Raw genomic sequence first — 22,911 nt, forward strand, 5'->3', positions numbered from 1 at the left:
CCACTTTATAACATAAAAATATCATTTTGGCAGCTAAATTAACCTTAATGGTAAGTTAGTGGAGTTTTTCCTTACTTGAATCAGGCGTGGATGCATATAAATAAGGACGGTCTAAGAATAGGGAGGGGGTGTTAAAGACTCATTTGTGATTTTGAGCTACAGTATATAGATAAAAATTGACTTTACTTGACAAAAAAAAATTTGACATTTATATCCTTCATTCCTGAAATAACTCCAGGCTTCATTTCTGTGAGAAACAGTAATCCACTATTTACAATTCAGATCTTGCATGATAACAACTCACTTTTTAAGTGGATAAATCAAACTCTTAAATCTCAATAAAAATGCTGTTACCAAACAGTTTTTGTTGACGTGTTTTGCATTTCTGAGCCTATGTTATTGTTTGATAGCGATTTGTCTTTTATTCCTCCTAAGTGCTAAAAAACATGATGATGTGACATCACGCTGAGATGTAATGATAGCAGTATTTCACTTTTCAAAACACGAAGGATAAACATCAGATTTCACTGTTCACTGTTCTTTCTATATTAAATATTATTCATACTCAGTTTATTTGCACATCACACAGGGGGGAATTAATTTCTGAAGAGATACACCAACAGGGGCTGCAGTAGACCAGTTTGTTCCAATGATTTTGAATCATTATTATGCTGTCCAACACAAAACAAATTCATGTTCACAGAGTGAGGTGTTTCTGGCTATTGTCAGGAATCATTTTTCCAAAAACAAGACATTTCTAATTAAGGTGTGAGTACAGCGGAGGAAACTAGGTACAAAAAGTAAACTGCATGGGGTGTCGTTTAGCTCAGTCGGTAGAGCATCCGCCACATGTACAGAGGCTCAGTCCTTGCAGCGGGGGCCCAAGGTTTGAATCCGACCTGTAGCTCTTTCCCACATGTAATTCCCCATCTCTCTCTCCCCACACTCCTGTCACTCTTCAAACTGTCTCTGTCAAATAAAGCCCTCTGCCTCTTCTCTTTTCTCACTCCTCAGGTCCAATGTCTGGTTTCAGAGTGGGCGTGGTCCAAAGATGACATCATCCTCCACACCTTGCCGCTCCACCACGTGCATGGCATCGTTAACAAGCTACTGTGCCCGCTCTGGGTGGGCGCCACCTGCGTCATGGTGCCTGACTTCCAGCCTCAGAAGGTCTAGACTGCACTCCGTCTCCTTCTTGTTTTCTCGTTACACTATACCTTTCATTAACAGCCCTGAACAAAAGAGGCAGTTGTACACTTGTAAAGCTCAGGAGGTGACTACAGAAGCTATCATTGACAGCCACGCTAACAAGTATTTCAGATTTCCAGGTCCTGAATGGACACGATGCTGCTGGGTTGAAAAAGACCTTTTTCAGTTCTTTTCACATCACTCCCTCTTTCTCTTTCAGTGTTTCCCATTCCACTTTTCCTCTCCTTCATTTTCACCCCGCCTTTATGTCCTCTCCCTCTCTCTTTCTATCAGTCTGTCCTCCTCCTCCCTCTCTGACTGTCAAACTAAGTGTTTGGGGCTCAGTGATGAATTGCCCTGTGTGGCTTTGTATCTGACCAGTGCCGACTCACGGCAGGGGCTTAAGCAGCAGATCAATCGATGAGCTGACATTGAAGGATGATACTGCTTGTTCGGCCCTGAGAAAGGAGGGGGAGATGGGGCGCTAAGTGTGTGTGTGTGTGTGTGTGTGTGTGTGTGTGTGTGTGTGTGTGTGTGTGTGTGTGTGTGTGTGTGTGGCTTTGGAAGATATAGGACTGTAAATGCACATGTTTTCCAATGTATGTGTGTTTTTTTTGTTTGTATGTCAGGACCTCCAGAGCTCAGTGGCAGTGACGGTAGATGGAAAGGAAAGGTCTTTAAAGGACATATGTATCTGTCAACACGGGTATTGCTACACTGTTATAGCTATCAGTATTCAGCTGTTATCCCTGACCTTGTGCACCAAACCACAAAACCCCTCCTCTCACCCTCAGAAAAAAGCCTTTATTCTCCTCCTCCTGAAGTTACAGTACGTTGATGAAGTGATCGATAGTCTGTCTCTTCTATCCCCTAAGATCTCTGAAGGGTAGCCTAGGCAGCAGAGGCCGCCATTGATTTTTTTTTCCTTCTGATTTCGCCTGGAGATAGTGACAAAAAATTTTCAGTGCAGGAATTGTGATCCAGTAAATCGCACATAAGTCTATTTCAAGTGTGCTGCTGCAGACTCACAGAGGATGATTCACACAGCGCTGGTCAGATTTTGCTCCTTTATTTGAATCCCCCATGGACCACTACGATTAACCATGAGTCAATTATTCATTAACCCATTCAGAAAATGTTCAGCTCGACTGTAATACTGTAGATATTGTTGAGATATTTATTAAGAGGCAGGGATAATACATCAATTCAGCGAGTTCTAACACGTAAAGGCATTTTATTAAGTTGCCTGATTGATGGAGGTGCTACTTTAAAAGCATCTTTACACACTCACATCTGCTTGGACTATAATTCAAAGTCAAAACTAATACCTCTAAGTAATATTTCATACTTGAATGGTTTCGGTTGGACAAGACTTGGGGGTTGGATAAAGCATGCTGACAGTGTTTAGGCTCCCGGCATGACAATGTCGGTCCAGACAGAAATATCTCAGCAACAATTGGATGGATTTCATGCAGTTTTGTACACAGACTCATGGTCACAAGAGGATGAAACCTACTGACTTTGGTGATCCCCCTCACTTTTCCCATAGCGCTACCAGAAATATTTCATTTATCCTGTGAAATATCTGAACATCTACTGGATTTATTTTTACAAAATATGATGCAGACATTCGTGGTCCACAGAAGATGATCCGCCCCAATTTTCCTTTTCCAGCACACTAAAGCAGTTTTGAATGAAGTGTCTCAACAATTATTAAAAGGATCATAAAATTGTGGTGCAGATGTTTATGTTCTCCTCAGAATTAATTGTAAACGCAGATGACATCTCCTCTAGCGCCATCATCAGTTCAAAGTAGTTTGAAATGATTGACATTTCCATCAGCTTCAGCAAATAGCAAATGTTGCATGCTAACATGCTAAACTAACTACGAAGCACATGGTAGATATTATAACAGCATGTTAACATTGTCATTGTGAGCTTGTTAGCACCAGTGAGTCAAACTAAAGCCTCACAGAGCCTCATAGAGCTGCTAACATGTCTTTGGACCCTTATTTTGATAGTGTGATACCGGAGTTTCAGTCCCAATCCTAAAACTACTTTTTTTTATGCCTTACACTGAGGACCATGAAAATGTTTTGCACAAGTTTTAATTAATTTTTAACTTCACAGTACTGTACATAACCCTTTCTAAGTAAAACACAGTTTGCACATTTACCAAACGAAATGAACTAAAAATCTGACCAATCATCGATGGCAACCTTTGATACACTGTGCTATGGATGTATTGACGTTGAACGTCCGGTTCTTCTCAGAAAGTGAGGGAGTGGTTGAGCGCAGAGTGCAGAACTCATTGAGTTGTTTAGGATGCAGGCCATGGCTCTGGGTTCTCACCACATCCTGTCCCTCAGGTGGAGGCCAGCTCTTTGACAGACATAAATTGCCTTCCTCTCCCCTGCAAACTGGGCTTGCTGGAAGCGCTCCACTGCACTTGATAGACACCCCACCCAGAATGGTCAGGGCACAGTCAGTTAATAATCCTTCCCTCTGCACAAAGTTTTATTCTGTATGTGCACAGGTGAACTGTGAACGGCCACAATTTTTCACCGTGTAAGGATATTGTGAGGAATGGGATACGGGCCCACTCACATTGTTGACAAGTCTTAATCATCCTGCCGCTATTTGTCGATATATTTCACTTATGTTTGTTTATTAGAGGCCGGGGAGATCAGAGGAGAAGTTAGACGTCCACAGAGAGGTCACTAAAAGGAAAAGTGGAAGGAAGAGTTTAGAAATTGTTGGCACATTAAGAAGGATGTGGTGGTACTGCAGGTGAGCAGGATGATGGGAAAGACTGCATCTTTCTGAGTGTGTGAGTACGTGTCTAGGTGTGTATATATATATGTGTGTGTGTGTGAGAGAGAGAGAGAGAGAGAGAGAGAGAGACTGCAGAGGCAACGAAGCAGGAAATTACGAAATGGAGAGAGAAGGTAAGTGAATGTGAGTGGGGGGAGCGAAGGGGAGAGAGGAGAAAGAAAGATGAAGGGAAGATGTGGGGTCAGAGATGAAAGAAGAAAATGAAAAAGAAGCACTTGGGGAATGGAGGTAGAATGAAAGAAGAAGCGAGGATAAGTAGACTGAGAGGGGAGGGGAGGGGAGACAGCTGGGGAGGAGCATTTTTCTCCCAAGGGGGTGAGGACGGGACTTAGAGAAGCTGTCGTTCACCTTCACTTAATTCATGCTGTCGTCCCATCCTCCCATCGTCTACTGCGATGTACCCAGACTGTGTGTGTGTGTGTGTGTTGTGTGAGGGATGAGGTAAAGTGGGTGGGGCGGGGTGTGTAAAATGTCTTTGTCCTTGAACAAGTGAGTTTATGTGATATTTGAACAGTGTTTTTATATGTGCATTTAGTTGACGATGTATGTTGACGACATTCGCTATCCTTTGTGTGTGTGTGTGCGCGTGTGTGATTTAAAAGCTCAAGGCAGCGTGCTTGTTGCAGAGGAAGACACGAGTGGCTCTTTCTGCAACAGTCAAAAAAAAAAAGCACATTTGTCAAAAGTAGCGTGCAGCAGGCCTTTTAACTGGCCATCGTGCCAGCTCTGCCCTACAGCACTCTGCTGTTTTCCTCCCTCTGACCTTTACAAATCTTGACTTATTTTTTTTTTTTTCCTTGTCTTTTTTTTCAGCGTTGTGTTGACAGGTTTAATATGAGGCTGCTGTCTAGACCTTACTCTGCCATTTACATCAAATAAAAGAAAAAAATGTCACTTGCGCATGCACTAATGGAATGAATCTGGATGTAATCATTTAGTTTGAATGGCCCTGTCCATTAGATCTTTCCTTTATGCCTTTCCTTATATCCCTCTCCCTTCCTCCCTCTTCGGTTATGTTGTGCTTATCTCTCTCTTTCTTTCCCAGGTGTGGGAGATGCTGTTGAGCTCCAAGGCTCCCGTGGCTAACGTGTTCATGGCCGTGCCTACTATCTACTCTAAGCTGATTCAGTACTATGATCAGCACTTCACACAACCTCATGTCAAGGACTTTGTCAAAGCAGTCTGCAAAGAGAGGATCAGGTACTGGCTGTGCAATCAATGACAGACAACTTACTCACTGGTATTTGACAAATACACAAATACATGACAAAAAGTGTCACAGTAGCAGTTAACTTATTTTGAAGAAGCACTTTACTTCCGGCTTTAACTTGACATGTTTCACAAAGTTTTTATGGCATGATATAACTTAGGAATGTGTTATTTGCCTGAAGTGTTTCCCTCACGTCCGGCTCTCTCCCTTCAGGGTGATGGTTTCAGGCTCGGCCGCTCTCCCTCTTCCCACTCTGCAGCGCTGGGAGGAGATTACAGGACACACACTGCTGGAACGATACGGCATGACCGAGATCGGCATGGCACTTTCTAACCCTCTCAAGGGCCCACGCATCCCAGGTACAAGAGTTTGACTGACTGGATGCACTTTTACACCCACCTACACTTCTGCTTATTCAGTATGGAAAGACATATATATATATCTATATTATTACTATCTATATATAGGAAAAAAAAGTAAAAGTAAGATAAAGGTAAACTTCAGGTCAGCTTCGAAGCAGCAATATTTTCAGAGTTGTTTATTTCAGCTCCTTCACTCTGATGCAGAAGAACAATGTCACACAACATGTGGTGAGGTTACGAGCCAACTGCAGGAAACTAAGCTGGAAAGAAACGTTTACTTCTAGACAGGTTTGACATCTGACAGTCAGCACAGAGTGTGACATTTCCCAGGTGTTCTTGTGGTCTGACCACCAATGAAAATAAAATACAGTAAATAATGTATTTTATTACACCACTATGTTGTATTATGTACATGGGGTAGGCGGATATTGCAGTATATATAGTATGCACAGCACAAGTAGATTGTGTATGAATAGTCATATTCATGCGTTTAAAGAACAAAAACTGAACATAGACGGTAAGAATAAATGGTTTCTAATTCACAGGTCCAGTGGATGTTTGAGGCACAGGGAATGTTGTTGACATTGTGTGTCTGGTTTTTAACTGCACGCTCCACTCCACTGCTACAGACACAAATATTACAAATACTGTATAAAATCTGTGTGTTTTCATGAAATTAATTCTTTCAGTGAAAAGAATCATCAAAATGTTCCGTCTTTTGTTTGTTTTTTGTGCAGTGTGGTAATGAAGCCCTACATGTACAGTAGCTGGAACTACTCTTCAGTTATCTTATGATTATTAATCAAAAAACTCCCAATCAGTGATTATTTCTACTACAATCACATTCAAAATATTTTAAAAAAATATGTGTCCAGGAAACGTGGGCAGAGTGTATGGATTTAGACAGAGCTTCATGAAGAGGACTGCGTTTTTTTCCAGAGTTTATTACAGCACATCCCATTAAAAGTTTTTTTTTTCTGATTTGTTAGTGCTTCTGTTAAAACAGGGGCCAAATTTGATCAAAAGCTTCTCGACGTCTAGATCCTCGACATATAATCATTGTTTTAACATCATTTTAATGACTGTATTTCACTATGCCGTGGACGCGTTTCTCAGCAGAAACAGGGTTAAAAACTTTTAACCAAAGAAACCAAAGCGGTCTGTGTGACCACACGCGTAGTAAATTTCCACTTCCTCATCACAAATCTTTCAAATATCTCTGATATCGTTCTACCTCCCCCACCAGCTTCATTCAGTACCTCGGCTTCATGTGTTGTTGTTGTTGTTGTTGTTGTTGTTTTTTATCATACGCGGTTTTCTCTGGTGTGATGTCAGATAAAACCCCATGATCCCAACTACACCTCCCTCACACATGCAGAGACAAAGGCGAGGTCTGGAAATGAGGTCAGACTTGCGGTGGTTGCTTTCTTCTCCTGTCTCCTCCTGCCCCCGCCCACCCTACCTCCCCCCTTTTCTCCCTCTCCCACCTTCTGCTTCCCTTCCTGTTCCCCTGCCAACTCTTTTCCTTTTTACAGGTAAAGCTAATTAGCTTGCAAGCGGATTGAGTAATCCTCTGTCTGGCTGTTTTGTTGAGGTCTTGTTTTGTTTGTTTGTAGAGTTATGTTTGGCATAAAGTGAGCAGCCTGTGTTGATTCCTCTCAGGTGATTATTAAGAATGGCTTCAAGAGGTCTGTGGTTCTATTGATGTTTCCACTGCAGCGGAGACTTTTGTGGACTGTGTGTGTGTGCAGGCATGAGCTTGTGCCTGTTTGAGTCAATGTGTTCCTGTCTTGCCTTTAAGTAGGTTAAAATGGATCAATAGCAACCATAGGAAACACTCTCTAGAGTGGAGTCACTCGCTCACTCCTTCTCTTACATACACACTCACTTTCTTAATATCCTCCACCAGCTAAGCAGCAGACAACTCAGCTCTTAATTCACGTATTGACAGAGGTTTTATTAATAAATTTCTACTGTATTTATGGCATCTAATTGGCCTGATTTTGTTGTGTCGCTTACAGTTTTGGAGCATTCCAGATTAACAGCAGTGTGGCTTTCTAGGTCATATTGCCCTTGTTGAGATGTAAATATGTGAGATTAGTTCAACCTAGTTCTTTCCATCGTATTATTATCTCATTCTGCTGCCCCTTTCTTCTTTTTCTTCCTACTTGCCAGCTTCCTTTTTTTGTCTTTTTACCGACCTAGAGAACAGAGACAGGGTCGCACCTTCCCGTCCTATGTTTGTCCTCTCCCCGATGCCGTCTTGCAAGAATAACCATAGAACAATCCTATCTGGACAATTGTCATTCTTTCTCCGCACTGCACAGATCTTTTCCCACCCAGAATGTGGGAAACATTTTTAACCTGCCCGTACTCCTCAAAATGGCACTCAATCTTGTTGAATCATCGAAACCAGAAATGCTACAAGCTCCCGACGTGAGAGGGGAAGCGGGAAATGATGATGGAGGAGGGCATGAAAGGGGAGAGAGAGACATTCCCTGAATTGCACCGTAAAATGGATTTTGGAGACTCTCTGAGGGAGAGGAGTCTGTTTTTGTCATTTTGTAGATGTTTTTTTTTTTTTTTGCTGGACAAGGTGAAGAACTCTTCACCTCGTTCAGAGGGCGAGAGGCTGAGAGATTGTTTAGCTGTTGTCATCTCTTATTTACCAGGTGTGCTCTACAGTTATAATTCACTTCTTTACACAAAACAGCACAACTTTTTTTATATTTTGAAAAGAACCGTAGGATCATATTGATCATTATGGCCAGATTCGTCTTGTCTAACCTTCTTGGTTGTTATCCCACTTGTCCACTGACAAACAGCTACTTTTTGCGGGCTGTTGGTTTTCCCTGCCGGGCTGAGCACGAGCGATGTGAGTGTGTGTGATGGACATTGCCAATCAGGACCGGAGTGGATTAGATCAATATGAAGTGAGAGAATCACTCTTTAATCAGGACCTGACCTGCTCTTTATTGGGAGAGCAGTGGTCTGTGAAATGGCATAATAGCCTTAAGGCAGGCAGACACACACACACACACACAGAAGGCCACTGAGACCTTCTCAGTGCATCCCCATGTGCACTCTTTGCTATAATTACTTAACTCGTGAGGTCACACTCACACACATACAAAGCTGGAGACTGCAGGTGATTTCAGGTCATGTGGGAATTTTCAGTTTGTAACACTTTTTTTTTTTTACACGTTTCTTATTAATGGTTTCACTTTAACATGACTGCAGCTCGCCTCATTTTGACAGTCCTTATTGTATTTCATAATTTCTCACCTCACTTATGACATTTTATGCAACTGTGCTGCAATAAAAAGCCTTGTCAAGAACTCAGCAGTGGTTAGGACTGAATTCTGCTGTACAGTCAGTACTTTGTTTGTTATGTGGAGTATGATTGGCATTGTGTGTGTCAGGGGGAGGGTGATATTGGGATTTTTTGGGTTGCTGTTGATGCTGCAGATCAGCATCATCCAAAAATGACTCCTTTGGATAGATTGTAGTGTATTCTGGGTACAGTTTCTAATCTAACAAGTCTACAAAAGTCCAAAAACGGTTCTCTTACTTGGAGTTTACTTGATGTTAGGGAAAACAGCTGCATCAGGCCGCTGCCCCAAAAATCCACATTACTGTCCAAGTAAGGTGACTGCTGAGACGAATGGCTTTCAGTTTAGCGTTTTTACGAGCTCAGCAAACCATTCAGTGACCAGTTGTGCCCCGCAGACGGAGGTTAATGCCATCTTGGAAGTGAGCACTCCCACTGTGGTAGAAATCCTGCACTGAAGGTTGATGAAGATCACTCCACTGGCTGCGTGAGAGCTCGACAAAAATCTTCCCATCGTGCTTTCAAACCGACTGTTTCCCCGTGTACTCATGTGTCTTTTTGTGTGTTTCTGCTTGATTTGTTGACAGGGGCTGTGGGATTGCCACTTCCTAGTGTTGAAGTTCGGATTGTCATGAATAACACAACCAACACTACAATTGTGGAGGGCAATCACAGAGAGACTCAGGTAATCAATGAGCTCTAGGCTGATTTTTCCTGCGGACAGTGGATGAAAAACTAAAGATTTATTTTTTAATTTCAAACTGCAGATTCCACTGCACAAGCCAGGATACAGATAGTGACTGCATATTTTCCAGAAATAAATTCAACATATGGAATAATATCTTTTTTTAAGTGTATTTATTACCAATGGAAATACAGTATTTTGGCTTCATAGCTCTGCATGCAGGTTGGATTCGCTTTAGCATGTGTTGTCTTGCTGTTGTTGGCGTCATCATCAAGTGAATAGTCCATCCATCCATTCATTTTCTGTAACCGCTTATCCTCGTCAGGATCATTTAAGCATCATTCACTCTGTGAATTTATATCGCAGGTACGTCCAGGTCTGGAGGGGAAGGAAGGGGAGCTTCTGGTTCGTGGGCCGTCTGTCTTTAAGGAGTACTGGAACAAACCCCAAGAGACCAAAGAGTCTTTCACTGATGACGGCTGGTTCAAAACAGGTACCAAATGCTCCACCTCCACCTCATTTTTCTCTTTACTCGCACTTCAACACATGCACGCACGCATTTCACACACATTCCCTCGGAGGGAGCAAAGTCTGCCACTAATTGCATCTACATGAGTTGTACTGTCAGAATTCACAGGAGGGGGGAAAGATGTCAAAAAATTGTTCATCTCTGCTGCAGACTGCACTTTCAGGGCTTCCTTTTAAACACTTGAAAAACCAGGAGTCCAGTTCAGGAAAGCATACACACACTTACAAATTGAGTATGTTTGTACTGTGTGTGTGTGTGTGTGTGTGTGTGTGTGTGTGTGTGTGTGTGTGTGTGTGCGCACAATTTGGGGGGGACTATGAGGGAGTGATAAATGGACTATGTGTGTTTTTGGTGCTGCAGGGCATTTTTCCTCCTAAGTGGTTGTGACTGCTCTGGGTCTTGAGAAACCAAGTATTGCTCTCTCGCTCGTCCTCTCCCTCTCTCCCTCTTTCTTTAGTGTGTGTGTGTGTGTGTGTGTGTGTGTGGCAGCACACAGGGAGGCTGTCATCAGAGGCTCTCTCACCCTGCAGCCCAGCAATTCTCTTTCTGCCACCCCCCAAAGGAGCTCAGCTTTACTGCAAAGCCACCGGGAGACCGGCGTTAGGTTGGCTTGGGGAGGGGAGGGAAATGGAGGGGGAGTACAGGAGGGATGGCAGAAGCAGTTGGAGCTTTTAATTCTCATGTAGACAACAGGAGATAAGAGCCAGAAGCAAACGAGTGAGGAAAGAGCTGGAAGTATCGAGCTTGGAGATGTAGTGGTGGACGGGTTAGAAGGAGTCCACAAAGGGTGGCGTGTAAGGCTCCAGAGAGAGTGGGGATGGACAAGGGTAGAGATGGGGAGCCGGTGGTGGGTGGAGGGGGGAGGGAGAGGGGGAGGGCGGGTGTAAAGAAGCAGGGAAGGAGCGAGTGACGGAGAGCGAAGCAGGGCGAGGCAGTGGGAGAGCAGGGCAGAGTGTGTTTAATTGGCTTTGCAGGCTGGAAGGACAGAGATCCAGAGCACAGCACGCTGCTGTCACACTCCATTACAGCCACTGGCCACATAATGAGAGCCTGCGCAATCAGCTCCCCACAGACCGGTCCCTCAAGCCACACACACACACACACACACACATACACACACATACACACACCATGGACTTCTCTATAGGAAGCTATCAAACACGTTCTTTGCCCACCCACCTGCCTGTGTGCCCTGATGCCAACTTAAACACACACACAGTTAGGATTAGGAGGAGCTTTTCGGGCTGTTCTGTTTATTTTTCGCACAGACAATTTTAGAAGACAGCTGAATCATTCAAGCTCATCTTTTATGAGTCATCGCTCCTAATGATGAGCAGTTGTGTTTAAAAATATCTGGTTTATTAACTAAAAGGTGTTTATAGGGAGACATCAGCGTCTGTTCTTGTGTTCTGTATATGCGGGGGGGCAAAAAAAAGTCTTTCTGGAGCCGCATGAAATCTGATACTTTGTTGGTTGAAGCTGAAGACTAGAAGTTTCAAAATATAAATCTGGAGTTAGAAAGAAGGGAGCCTCGTCGACGTCTCAATCTCTGCTTGAACGGTTTGAGGCTGCATTAGCTGCTGCGAGCATGACCTGTATCTCTGACTGAACTGTTTGAGGCAGAGTTGCATTGTGGGCAGTCTCAGAACGCATTAGTTATCGCCCGATGACGATTCAGCCTGTGGGAGCAACGGCCAGTGTTTTTGGGCTGGTGATGTAGTCAGCAGATATTTATAAAACAGTTAATGAATATCTGGGGCCAAGACTTCCTCTGTAGTCCAATTAGCAACTGATATGACAAGAAAGACACATTTTAATCACTACAGACAGATATTTGCATTTGTTAATTGATAGCTGAGCGATAATAGTTTTGCCTTTCAGCCAATGTTTTCCACCTTATTTGCTCTCTACACAGACTGTTGCAACCAAAGTCAGTCACTTTTCTTCTCCATATTAATGGCATCCAAGGCTCATGGAAGATGTAGTATTTAGAACCATCTCCATCATACTGGAGTGATGCAGAACAATAAGTTTTAATAATTTCATCTGATGACTATAACGTAAGACCATAACTATGGTTTACAGTGGGGCGGGGGGACTAATCCCACTTCCCAGCACCACACAAACAACTGATTTATAGAGGCACATGCTCATATGGACAGTAAACTCCCACACGAATCACTCTTATCCACACACAATCCTGTCATGTTCACACAAACCCTCTCTGTGTGGATATCTGAGGTGGGGGGTGTTAGATGGAGACTCCTTGCTCTTAACCCTCTTCTTAGCTTCCTGCCTCCCCTCTCACACTCTTACCCTTTTTACCCTCACACCTGCTCCCATTTCACACTCCACCTTTCTCTCTGACACTCTTTGTCTCATCCTCACACTCCATCTCTGGCTTGCTAACTCTCGCCTGATCTCTTGTCACCTTCCCACTGAGCTCTCCTGTATCTCACTTTTTTCTACATCCTCCAGGATTTGACCTTCAGGTCAGGATTGAAAAATGAAAGGTGTTCAGCAACTAGACTGCTTTACAGGAATATGACAGAAATTTACTTTTTTGGACGCAGGCTGTCAAAATTAATGTGTTAACTTTTCCCATGAATGCAGTTAAGTATGGAGAACACCTCATACATCCACTTACTGTATGTGACCACAGTGAAGGGAAGTTCCTGTCCTGAATTTAGCCTCTGAAGCACTGTCTACTCCCAAACTCCCATCCCATCCATCAGTCGGCCAGTTGTAGTGAAGCAGGCTTTTTATGCAGCCCGAGTGACTTTTACAGTAGCTGAGACATGGAGGATGTGGAAAAAAAAAAGTATCTGATGGCCCTTTAGACACAGTCTAAGATATACTGTATGTAAAGTTAAATCACAATATAGGTAATGTACACTGATGGTCAGGTTCATTAGGTTAAACATATTTAATTTAAAAGACAACTTTTCAAAGCAAAATGTAAAAAAAAATCATCCAATTATAATTACTTTTTTCAATCAACAGGTTCAATATCTGAGCTTCAACATACAGTAGTTTTAATGCATAAATCTTTCAGACCTTTAATAAAACTCAGAGATAATGGTAAAGTTACCATTCAAATGTAGTAAAACATTTTAACAATATTCCCAGAATGCAATAGTAGGAGGAGAATGCATTGAGAAAAAGTTAGTGGCCGCAGTTGGGTGCCTTTAAACCACAGCAAAGGGAGAGTGGTTTAATCGCACTTCAAACCATATCAATATATATTATGTAAATATATATATATATATAATGAAAAAATCACCAATCTAACCTTACACTATGGAAACTGTGTGAGAAATGTGATGGAACTATAGCATTTACATTTGTTTCCAGATTTTCAGTCAGATGTTCATGTATGTCATGATGTATTCACCTGTTTCCATTTTATTTCGTCACATTTTACTTTCATCAATGCATTTGAGGGAATTTGGGGAAATTTCCACTCAGGTTCCCTTTTTTTTATATATATATATATTTTTTTGCACAAATTGAAAATGTGTCTAAAAACAGGATGGAATGGAAATGTACTTACTGTTGGACAAAAGTCCTGTTCCTCCCTGTTATCCAAAGCTAGATTAAATAAAGCACTTCAGGCTACTACAGTCATAACCTAAAAAGTCCATTCTGTGAGATCATCCAGCTGAAATCCATTGAGCTGGAACTGAAAAAGGGGATCTATTATAGCGGGGCACACTGGTAGCTCATCTGGCAGAGTATGCACCCCGTGTCCTTACTGCAGCGGCCTGGGTTAGATTCAACCTGTGGCCCTTTGCTTCATGTCTCTCTTCCTAGTTTCCTGTCCATATTTAGCTGTCTAGAAATAAAGGCACAAAAGCCCCCTTTTTATACACTGCTTTAAAAAATTAAAGGAACACTTTTTAATCAGAGTATAGCATCAAGTCAATTCAATTTCTGGGATATTGATCCGGTCAGGTAAGTAGTTGGAGGGATTGTTTACCATTTTCATCTGTTTTGGTGTTAATGAAATTAACATCAGGTACACTAGAGGGGCAACAATGAGATGACCCCCAAAACAGGAATGGCTTTACAGGTGCTTACATTTTTACCTGCTCATCTTTTCTGACCAATTTCTTATTAGTTTTGCATTTGCCTAGAATCAGTGTCACTACTGGTAGTATGGTGCAGTACCTGGACCCTACAGAGGTTGCACAGGTAGTCCAACTCTTTCAGGGTGGCACATCAATATGTGTCATTGCCAGAAGGTTTGCTGTGTCTCCCAGCACAGTCTCAGGAGCATTGAGGAGATTCCAGGAGACTTACTGTTACTCTAGGAGAGCTGGACAGGGCCGTAGAAGGTCCTTAACCCATCAGCAGGACCAGTATCTGCTCCTTTGTGCAAGGAGGAACAGGATGAGCGCTGCCAGAGCCCTACAAAGACCTACAGGAGGCCACTGGTGTGAATGTCTCTGACCAAACAATCAGAAACAGACTTCATGAGGGTGGCCTGAGGGCCCAATGTCCTGTACTGGACCCTGTGCTCACTGCCAGGCACCGTGGAGCTCGACTGGCATTTGCCACAGAACACCACAATTGGCAGGTCTGCCACTGGTGCCCTGTGATTTCACAGATGAGAGCAGGTTCAACCTGAGCACATGTGATAGACGCCGTGGAGAACGTTATGCTGCCTGCAACATCATTCAGCATGACCGGTTTGGTGGTGGGTCAGTGATGGTCTGGGGAGGCATATCCTTGGAAGGACGCACAGACCTCTACAGGTTAGACAACGGAACCCTGACTGCTATTAGGTCAGAATGAAATTCTTGGGCCCATTGTCAGACCCTACGATGGTGCAGTGGGTCCTGGTTTCCTCCTCGTGCACGACAATGCCCAGCCTCATGTGGCGAGAGTATGCAGGCAGTTCCTGGAACATGAAGGAATTGATACCATTGACTGACCCCTATGCTCGACTGATCTAAATCCAATAGATCTCCAATGCCGCCAGGTTGCACCTCAGACTGTCCAGGAGTTCAGTGATGCCCTGGTCCAGATCTGGGAGGAAATCCCCCAGGACACCATCCGTCGTCTCATTAGGAGCATGCCCCGACGTTGTCAGGCATTCATACAAGCACGTGGAGACCATACAAACTAATGAGTACCATTATGAGTTGCTGCAAAGAAATTTTGGCAAAATGGACTAGCCTGACACATCATTTTTTTTGCTTCGATTTTGGGGATGTCTTTGATTTCAGCCCTCTGTAGGTTGATAGTTTTCATCTCCATTAATGATGTGGCATCCTTTCGTTCCTTAACACATTACCCAGTCCATATCAGGAAAGATATCCAGCGTGATTTGATTTATGTGAGATCTGTATTGTGTGTTATATAGATATATATATATATATAATAGTATATATATATTATATATATAATATCTATATATATATATATATATATTCTCAAAAATCCATCGTAGTTGAAAAGGTCTTAAAAACCTTTCTATTTGCACCGTGTGTCTGCCACACAGTGGAAGATGAAGTCTGAGAAGAAAATAAAGCTAATAGGTGAGACTGACAGGCCAATGGGAAGAGGACTGCTAAAGAAAAGTAGAGTCTAAAAAGTGAAGAAGGAGTGTGAGAGGTTGGATCAATAAGTTCTCAGCTGGCGAGAGGTGTCTTCTCCGAGCGGGTCTTGCCTAGCATGACTGGCAGCTCAATAGGGAAGCTGTCACCTTCTCCTGAGCGCTCTTACTTTCATCTCATCTTCACAAGCATCTCTGAGCACATTGATCCCCTCTCACCTTTTTCTAACCCTCTTTTTGTGCTCGCTGTACAGTCCATATGCTGCTGTACAGAGCTACAGTGTGACTTCAGCTCAAGTTGACAAGGACTGTAAAGGCTTTTGTTGTTGGATTCGGTGCGCACATGTAAATACAACGAGTCAGGGGGGCAACAAAGAAAAAGTCGCAGTAGTTTTGGGTTCAATCAGTGCCTCTTAACTTTTCTATCCAGAAATGGATTATAATGAAATAAACCATATAAGACTGCAAACTTGTCATATGATATATGATTAAGTTGTTTTGATTTAGTGAATGTTAGCCAAAGTGCTAACTAAAAGTTAACGTAAAGACAATCAAATGTAAGATAATATCATCTAATCCTATCGTAACAATTACTTCTGACGTTGTCATAAACATCATTTTGTCAATAATCAGTAATGCCAGTTTCATATTTTTTAAGGGTCCTGATCTTAAACTACCTTTAACAGAAGTAATATTACATTATTTCTAGGGTGTGCATTTCTCTGTATCCTTATGCTAATACTGACAGTAAATCCACATTTTAAAGCTGCTTGGGGAGGGGCTTTGTCACCTTTTTCACCCCTGATGAGTTTGCACCCGTGCCATAAATAAATGTATGAATACATAAATTAGTAAGGACTTGTGGGAAGAGAGGGAAGCTTGGGCATTTTTTTTTTCCAAATGAATAATCGAGGTATAGTTGTATCAGTTAGTGTAGAATACACTTCGTTTGGGGGCTGACTATTAACCCTGCTCTATCTGATGTTTAATTATTTTTTTTAATTATCTTGGAAGGACTCAGACTTGGGGGCAGAAATGTTAAAGAGGGGGTTAAATGTTTGTTGTTTTACCTTAATTTCTCACTCTTAATGGCTTTTACCTGCAGAACCTGTGATACAAGTTAATCCTGTAAGAGAAGGGAAGGTTTATATTACAGTTTATATTATAAGCTTACCGTATGCTGCAGCACAGGCATTCTGCCCTCTTGTTAAAGCATGTGTGTTTCATCTGTGTCTGCTTGTGTGTGACCGAGCGAGATGTAACCCCAGCTGTAAAGGTGAGCTTCAGGTCTGCAGGGTACATTCTGTCCATGGATGGACGGACGGACGGACGGACGGACGGACAGACGGCTTATATCCTGCAGAGCCATCACTAGTCATTTGTGCATTGCTCTTTTGCTTCCAGCTGCGCTCTCCTCTTCCCTGCCTCTATCCCTCTCTGTGTTCCCAATGTCATACTTCGCCCCAAGTCACATTGTGTCCTCTTAAGTCCAATGTCAAAGCTCCCTGTGGGATACACCAACACCACCACCCTCCCAGCACTTTGTTTTAGAAAAGACAGTGTAGCATTTACAGCCAAGGTGTCAACATGCGGTGCTCCTGATTTAATGAACACCAGTTGCAGGTAAATGTAGTTAAACACTGCATCATGTGAGCCAGTTTCGGGCAAATCAATGAAGCAGTTGACACCCTTCCATCCATGCTTTCTTTCTTTTGCTCTGGTAAAAGCAACAACAGGTACTTTGATTTCAAAACTCATCTGACTTTTGGAATCCTGTTTTGCTCACTGTTCAGGCTTTACGACTGCTGTTCTTTTCCAGCGTCGATATATGTCTTGGGTGACTATCAGATTTGTGTGATTCAGTGCCGAGAAGGAGCATGTAAACTGCAGTCAAGTAGTTTGCTTGATGAACATAGCAGATTTGAGACAGACATCAATCCTCAAGTTGAGCCTGTTATCTGTTGGTGGAGAGGCATCCCAGCGAGGAATATAATCAGTAGCATTAACATAAAGCAATTCAAGCTTCTTTAATTGCATTATATTAAACAAATTAGATCACTCATCCAAGTGCAAAGTGCTTTCTTGTACAATATTAATTACTAAAAAAAGGAGCTGTGACAAAAGTTAAGGATGATAAATAATGTCAGAGCTGAGATTTCACTGCTTGGCTGTCGGTTATTTATCCTCATTAACTCTTCCATCTAGTCATCGGGGCTTTAATGTGGAACATTAATATTCATATATGCTAAGTGTTTACAGTCACTCTGAGAAGAGGCACGACTCACATTTAGACCTCTCTCATCTTCTGTGCAGATAAGGCTCTCCTCTCCACAGTGAAGGAGGCCACTCGGCTTTAACCTGCAGTGTGAGAGTTTAGGTTGTGATGAATGAGGTAAAGCACCGTGGCTCCACTTGTACTCGCAGAGGAGGAGCCTCTCCTCATCGGGCTCACTTGAAACACTCTAGTGATGCTAGTGCAGAGACCTGGATAAACAAAACTCCAAACTAACTTTTAAATTATGGTTGGTAATTTTTTAGAACTATTCCCGAGCTCAACAGTCTGGGAACCACAAGTTTCTGTTGAAACCTGACGGTTTTGAAAAGTTGAGTTTCTTCAAAGGTGGTATACAGAGAATTACACTGTAGCTCGGCTGCACTTATTGAACCGTTACAATACCATTATTATTATTCCCTACACGGCCTATGGAACCTTCAGCGTAAGCGTCTCAAAGTGGGTCTTTGTGATTGAGTGGCGATTGTCGCTTGTGAAGACAGCATTTACAGTAGCAGGTCAATTAGAGGCTAGTTTAAGATGTGCAAATGTAACCTTTACAACATGTTGGCCAACAGTGGTCATACTATTATATAGTATAGCATGAGGTTATTGTTACTCATGCATGAATGTAAAACCAGGATTGGTATAGTTGGTTGAAGGTACTGTATAATTATTATTGTATTATTATTATTATGTATAATTATTTCCCTTACCTCAGATACAGTACTTGAGTAAATGTACTTACATTTCACCACTGTTGACTACATGCTATGACAACACCCAGGTCACTGAATTTAAAGTTTATGATCAATTTAAACATTTGACTAAAAGCTGGTTTTACAACAGTTATATATTAATAGACAGAAGTATAAATCAGAAATAAATCAACTTTATCAAAAGGCAGTTTTGTTTGTTTTGTTATTAGATTTATATATTTTTACCTGACTTGAGTGTCTAGTGTAGCCTGACACAGAAGTGTACTTCAGGCTTAAATGATAAACCTTGAATAAACTATGAAACGTGATGTAAAGAAATAATTCATGATTTTATTTGACAACAGTATATAAGTATGTCAAGATAAAAAAGGACACATCTGCTTTGTTTGTGAGGAGATTAAAAATGTCACTTAAATTTTAAAGCTGTTAGATTCAACAGAATGTTTAAAGTACTGAACATTTGTAGGTGACACGTTTTTGTTTTAATTTCACTCTCATGAAGGGAATCACAGACATGTTGTTTCACAGCTAGATGATATATTTTTAGAATGTAACAGCAGATTGTTTTTATTTTAACCACCACCACTGTGTTTCTGGAATAGGATTTTTAGCCACATGCTGCCCGTGGATGACTGTGTGTTTCTTCCCTTTGGTGAAATGTTGCGGTCTGTGTTTGAGTATGCAGAAAGCCAGAATGAGAACATGAAAGTCTTTTCATTTTATCACTCAAAGTGCACTTTACAAGAGCTTACATGGCAGCCACATCTCCAGGGTTGAGTGTGTGGGGGTTACAGACAAACAAATAGATGGTACTTAGATGAAGAACAGACTGAAATCACATTCAATTACAAACACTCATATAAGAGTTATTTCTGTATATTTCAGAAACAGCAGAAATCTGTTAAGGGGCTGGAAGGTACTGACAAACTAATAGATGACTCCTGTCACCTCACCAAAAACTGTTTTTTGTGCATTTTGAGTTGCCTCCCTGACACCTCTAGCTGTAATGCTAGTGGCAGACAGGCTGAAGTGTTTTTGTGATGTTGGCCTTTGTCATATGTCACACTCTGCCCTTTTCTCTCACACTCTTTCTGTCTGAGCAGAAAGTCCAGACAGTGTGTGTGTGTGTGTGTGCCAGTGTGCCAGTTCTGTATAGTTATATGGTACGTTATAAGGGCCTCTAGAAACACACTTATACCGAAGCACGTGTGCGCAAGAACACAGCCCATTAATGACAGCAAGTAATGATTTTGTGGAAAGTCATTGAAAATACCCCACAGCTACTTTTCAATCTTGTCAAATCACAGTTCACGTGTTCTGAGGTAACATAAATGGCACCATCACTGCAGAGCCCCCCCGTGCTGCTTCCCTGCCAGCTCTGAGAGTTTGTTGAGTGGGTACTCATGGAGAGAGGCAAACAGTTTGTTTGATGGGTAAAGAGCCCACAGCCTGGTGCAGCCAGGAGGATCTTACCTGCCTCTACTGGGAAAAATGTAACAACATCACATGTAGTGAGTATTTATATAATCTGTCGTTGTAGTCCGAGTCGTTTGATGCCGAAAATGTCAGAAAAAGGTGAAAAGTGTTTCCCAAAGTTCAAGATGATGTCCTCAAATGTCTTGACAACCCACAGATATTCAGTTTACTGTCATAAAGCACTAAAGAAACATTACGTTTTTATATCTGAGGAGCTGAAATCAGAGAATTTGGGCTAGTATGAAAGTATGAAAATAGCAATTAAATTAATAGTTGGCAAATAATCTTTGCAGCTCTATTACATATTCTCTTCCAGTTGCAGTAAAAGATGACATGGCTGTTTTATGCTCTATGGAGGGCACGTGTTGTTAGAATGTATTTTGCTCTTACATTTTCAGTCTTTACAGCTGGCTGCTCCTCTGTCACTGCAAACAATTCATACTTCTCCTCTTTTGGCCACCTCGTTTGCTCAGTGTAATAGGTTTGCTTTGCCGTGGAAACTGTCATGAATTACGCCAACGTCTTCGAGCAACCAAAAAAAAAAAAAAAAGAAGCCTGAGAACGGAGGCCAATCACCGGAGTTTTGTTAAAATGTTAAAATGTCACACTCCAGCAGAAATTCCTCTCAAGGCAATTTTGCATTAATCTGAAAAATTGCTGTAGCTGGAATTTTTTTTTAAAACCCCGTTGATAACACACTTCTCTGCACAATGTTGTTTTTCCTGTTAAGAAAATGATAATTAATGGCTTAAAAAATAATTTTGTGTTGACTGTCTGAAATTTCAATTACGCTGTAGCAGAACCAAGTTTTCTGCAGAGCCGACTAATGTCATTTTCCGAAAGACATTATGGAAGTTTTTCTCTGCCCTCCATCCTCCAGTCAAAGTCTTGATCTGTTTTTATTTCTTCTTTTTTTCTCCACACTGTGTGCCTTCACTTCCTTTAATGCCTCAGAATGAGATGAAAGCCCAGTGCAATTAGGCTTCTTATCGTTTTAATTAAGAAACCCATTCGGCCATATCTGCCTCCGACGCCATAACACATAATGGCAGAGAGTCTCTGATGCCTGAAGTTGTGTTTGTGTGTGTGTGTGTGTGTGTGTGTGGTTGGGTGTGCGCGTGTGCATATGTATGTACTGTGTGTGTACATACAGTATGTATGTGTGCATGTGGACAAGCTTGTGAGTGTGTGCGTGCGTCCTAGTAACACAGTTCCCAACAATCTCCCTCTGTCTCTCTCTCTCTCCCGTCCTTCTTTCCTCTTTTATCAGTCTGTGTTCTCCAATCACTATTCCCACTTGTGCCTCTCTGCAAACATGCTGTTCTACCCCTCGTTATTTCCTTCTCCTCAAAGAGACAAGGTCAAAGAGTCCCGTATAAGTACTTCAAACTCAATTCAAGTATGTTGTCTGAGTGGCTCTTTTCAACCCCTTTGTCAAACATTGCCTCATTAATGCCAGTTCCTTCCTCTGTGCTTAAACGTCGGCTGCAAATTTGATGTTATTTTTATCGGTTCCAGCTCGTGCATACACACACACACACACACTAACAGCTTATCTGTGTGCATGTAAACTACTCTTTTCCTTGCGTAAGGTGATATTTCATCCTTTCATCCAAAAGAGGAGAATAGTGGAAACTGTAACTACTCCTCCTGTTAGTGGTGTTAACACCCGACCAAGCTCCTCAACAACCCCCGCTCCCTCCATCCCTCCCTCCACCCTCTCCTCCCCTCCCCTGTTACCCCGGCCTATCAGTGCGGAGCAGTGGTCTGTGAAGAAATTCCCAATATCTAAATTTACACACTGTATCAATCTTGTTTAATAGACTGGAAAGCTTATAGCCGCCGTGGCAAGCCGGCAGAGAGGGCAGCAGTGATAAATTGTCGGTGTGCAGGCGACAGCCGCCCGTGATGTATAATGAAATATTTATGATTTATCCCAGCTAATAAACTGAAATGAAGTGCGTGATGTATGGGAACAGATGGGCCCTCTATTGATGCTGAAGCGGAGGCAAGAGGGGGAAGAAGAGACGGGAAGATAGGTGGAGAGAAGGAAACAGGAGATGTGATGAGAGATGCTCCAGAGGTAGAGACAAAAAAATGGAGGGCACAGATGAGACTAAAAAAAAAAATAGTTGTGTGTGTTTGGCTGACACCGGAGCGTGAGGAGCGGGAAAAGGTGGACGAAAATAAGATGGATAGAGTGATACGGGGTTGGAGCAGATAACAAATGAGATTAAATGATGGAGTAGAGCAGTGGTTCTCAACCTTTTTTTCCTTGGAGCCCCAACCACCACACACACCAGAAGAATAACACATCAGGTGTGATGTTTTTGTTTGCTGATCTCGTTGCATTTCGCTTGGCTTCATGCTGTCATTAGCTAGCTTCTCCACACAAATGAATTCTGGCCGAGGCCTGTCCTTCAATGAAACTAAAGTTAAAGTTAAAACACTTTAGATATAGTTGTAGAGTCACCAGCGCTTTGATGTCTCTCATGTTTCATTCATAAAATAGTGTTGATCTGACTGCAGGAAAACCAGGATGAGCTGATAAAACTGAGAGCACAGCTCACAGAGGTCAGGAGTTATGGCCTATTGAAAGTAGCCTGCTATTTTCAAAGAATGAGGACAAAAAATATTTTCTATGCAGACTTTTGTGTAAAATATTAAGTTAGTGTTTTATTATGATTTTAGTTGGTTTAATTCAATGTGCAAATCTATTTTTAACAACCTCAGAGCAGACAAAG

The 22,911-nt window shown here is 42.1% G+C and overlaps 1 protein-coding gene across 5 annotated transcripts in view; it reads left to right on the plus strand.

Moving 5' to 3' along the window:
* acsf3 (acyl-CoA synthetase family member 3) overlaps positions 1 to 22,911 on the plus strand; it is a 70,231-nt gene that overhangs the window by 7,856 nt on the left and 39,464 nt on the right. For all 5 annotated transcript variants that reach the window (XR_003462725.1, XR_003462726.1, XR_003462727.1 and 2 more), the window contains exons 3-7: positions 1,015 to 1,170; positions 5,069 to 5,223; positions 5,447 to 5,592; positions 9,514 to 9,611; positions 9,978 to 10,104. Coding sequence is in view for 2 of the 5 variants with exons in the window: in XM_019253881.2 (XP_019109426.1) it covers positions 1,015 to 1,170; positions 5,069 to 5,223; positions 5,447 to 5,592; positions 9,514 to 9,611; positions 9,978 to 10,104 (682 nt within the window). In the remaining 3 variants the exon portion in view is untranslated. The remainder of the gene's footprint in view (positions 1 to 1,014; positions 1,171 to 5,068; positions 5,224 to 5,446; positions 5,593 to 9,513; positions 9,612 to 9,977; positions 10,105 to 22,911) is intronic.

This window comes from Larimichthys crocea, chromosome VIII (genome assembly GCF_000972845.2).
Source record: "Larimichthys crocea isolate SSNF chromosome VIII, L_crocea_2.0, whole genome shotgun sequence".
Taxonomy (NCBI): domain Eukaryota; kingdom Metazoa; phylum Chordata; class Actinopteri; family Sciaenidae; genus Larimichthys; species Larimichthys crocea.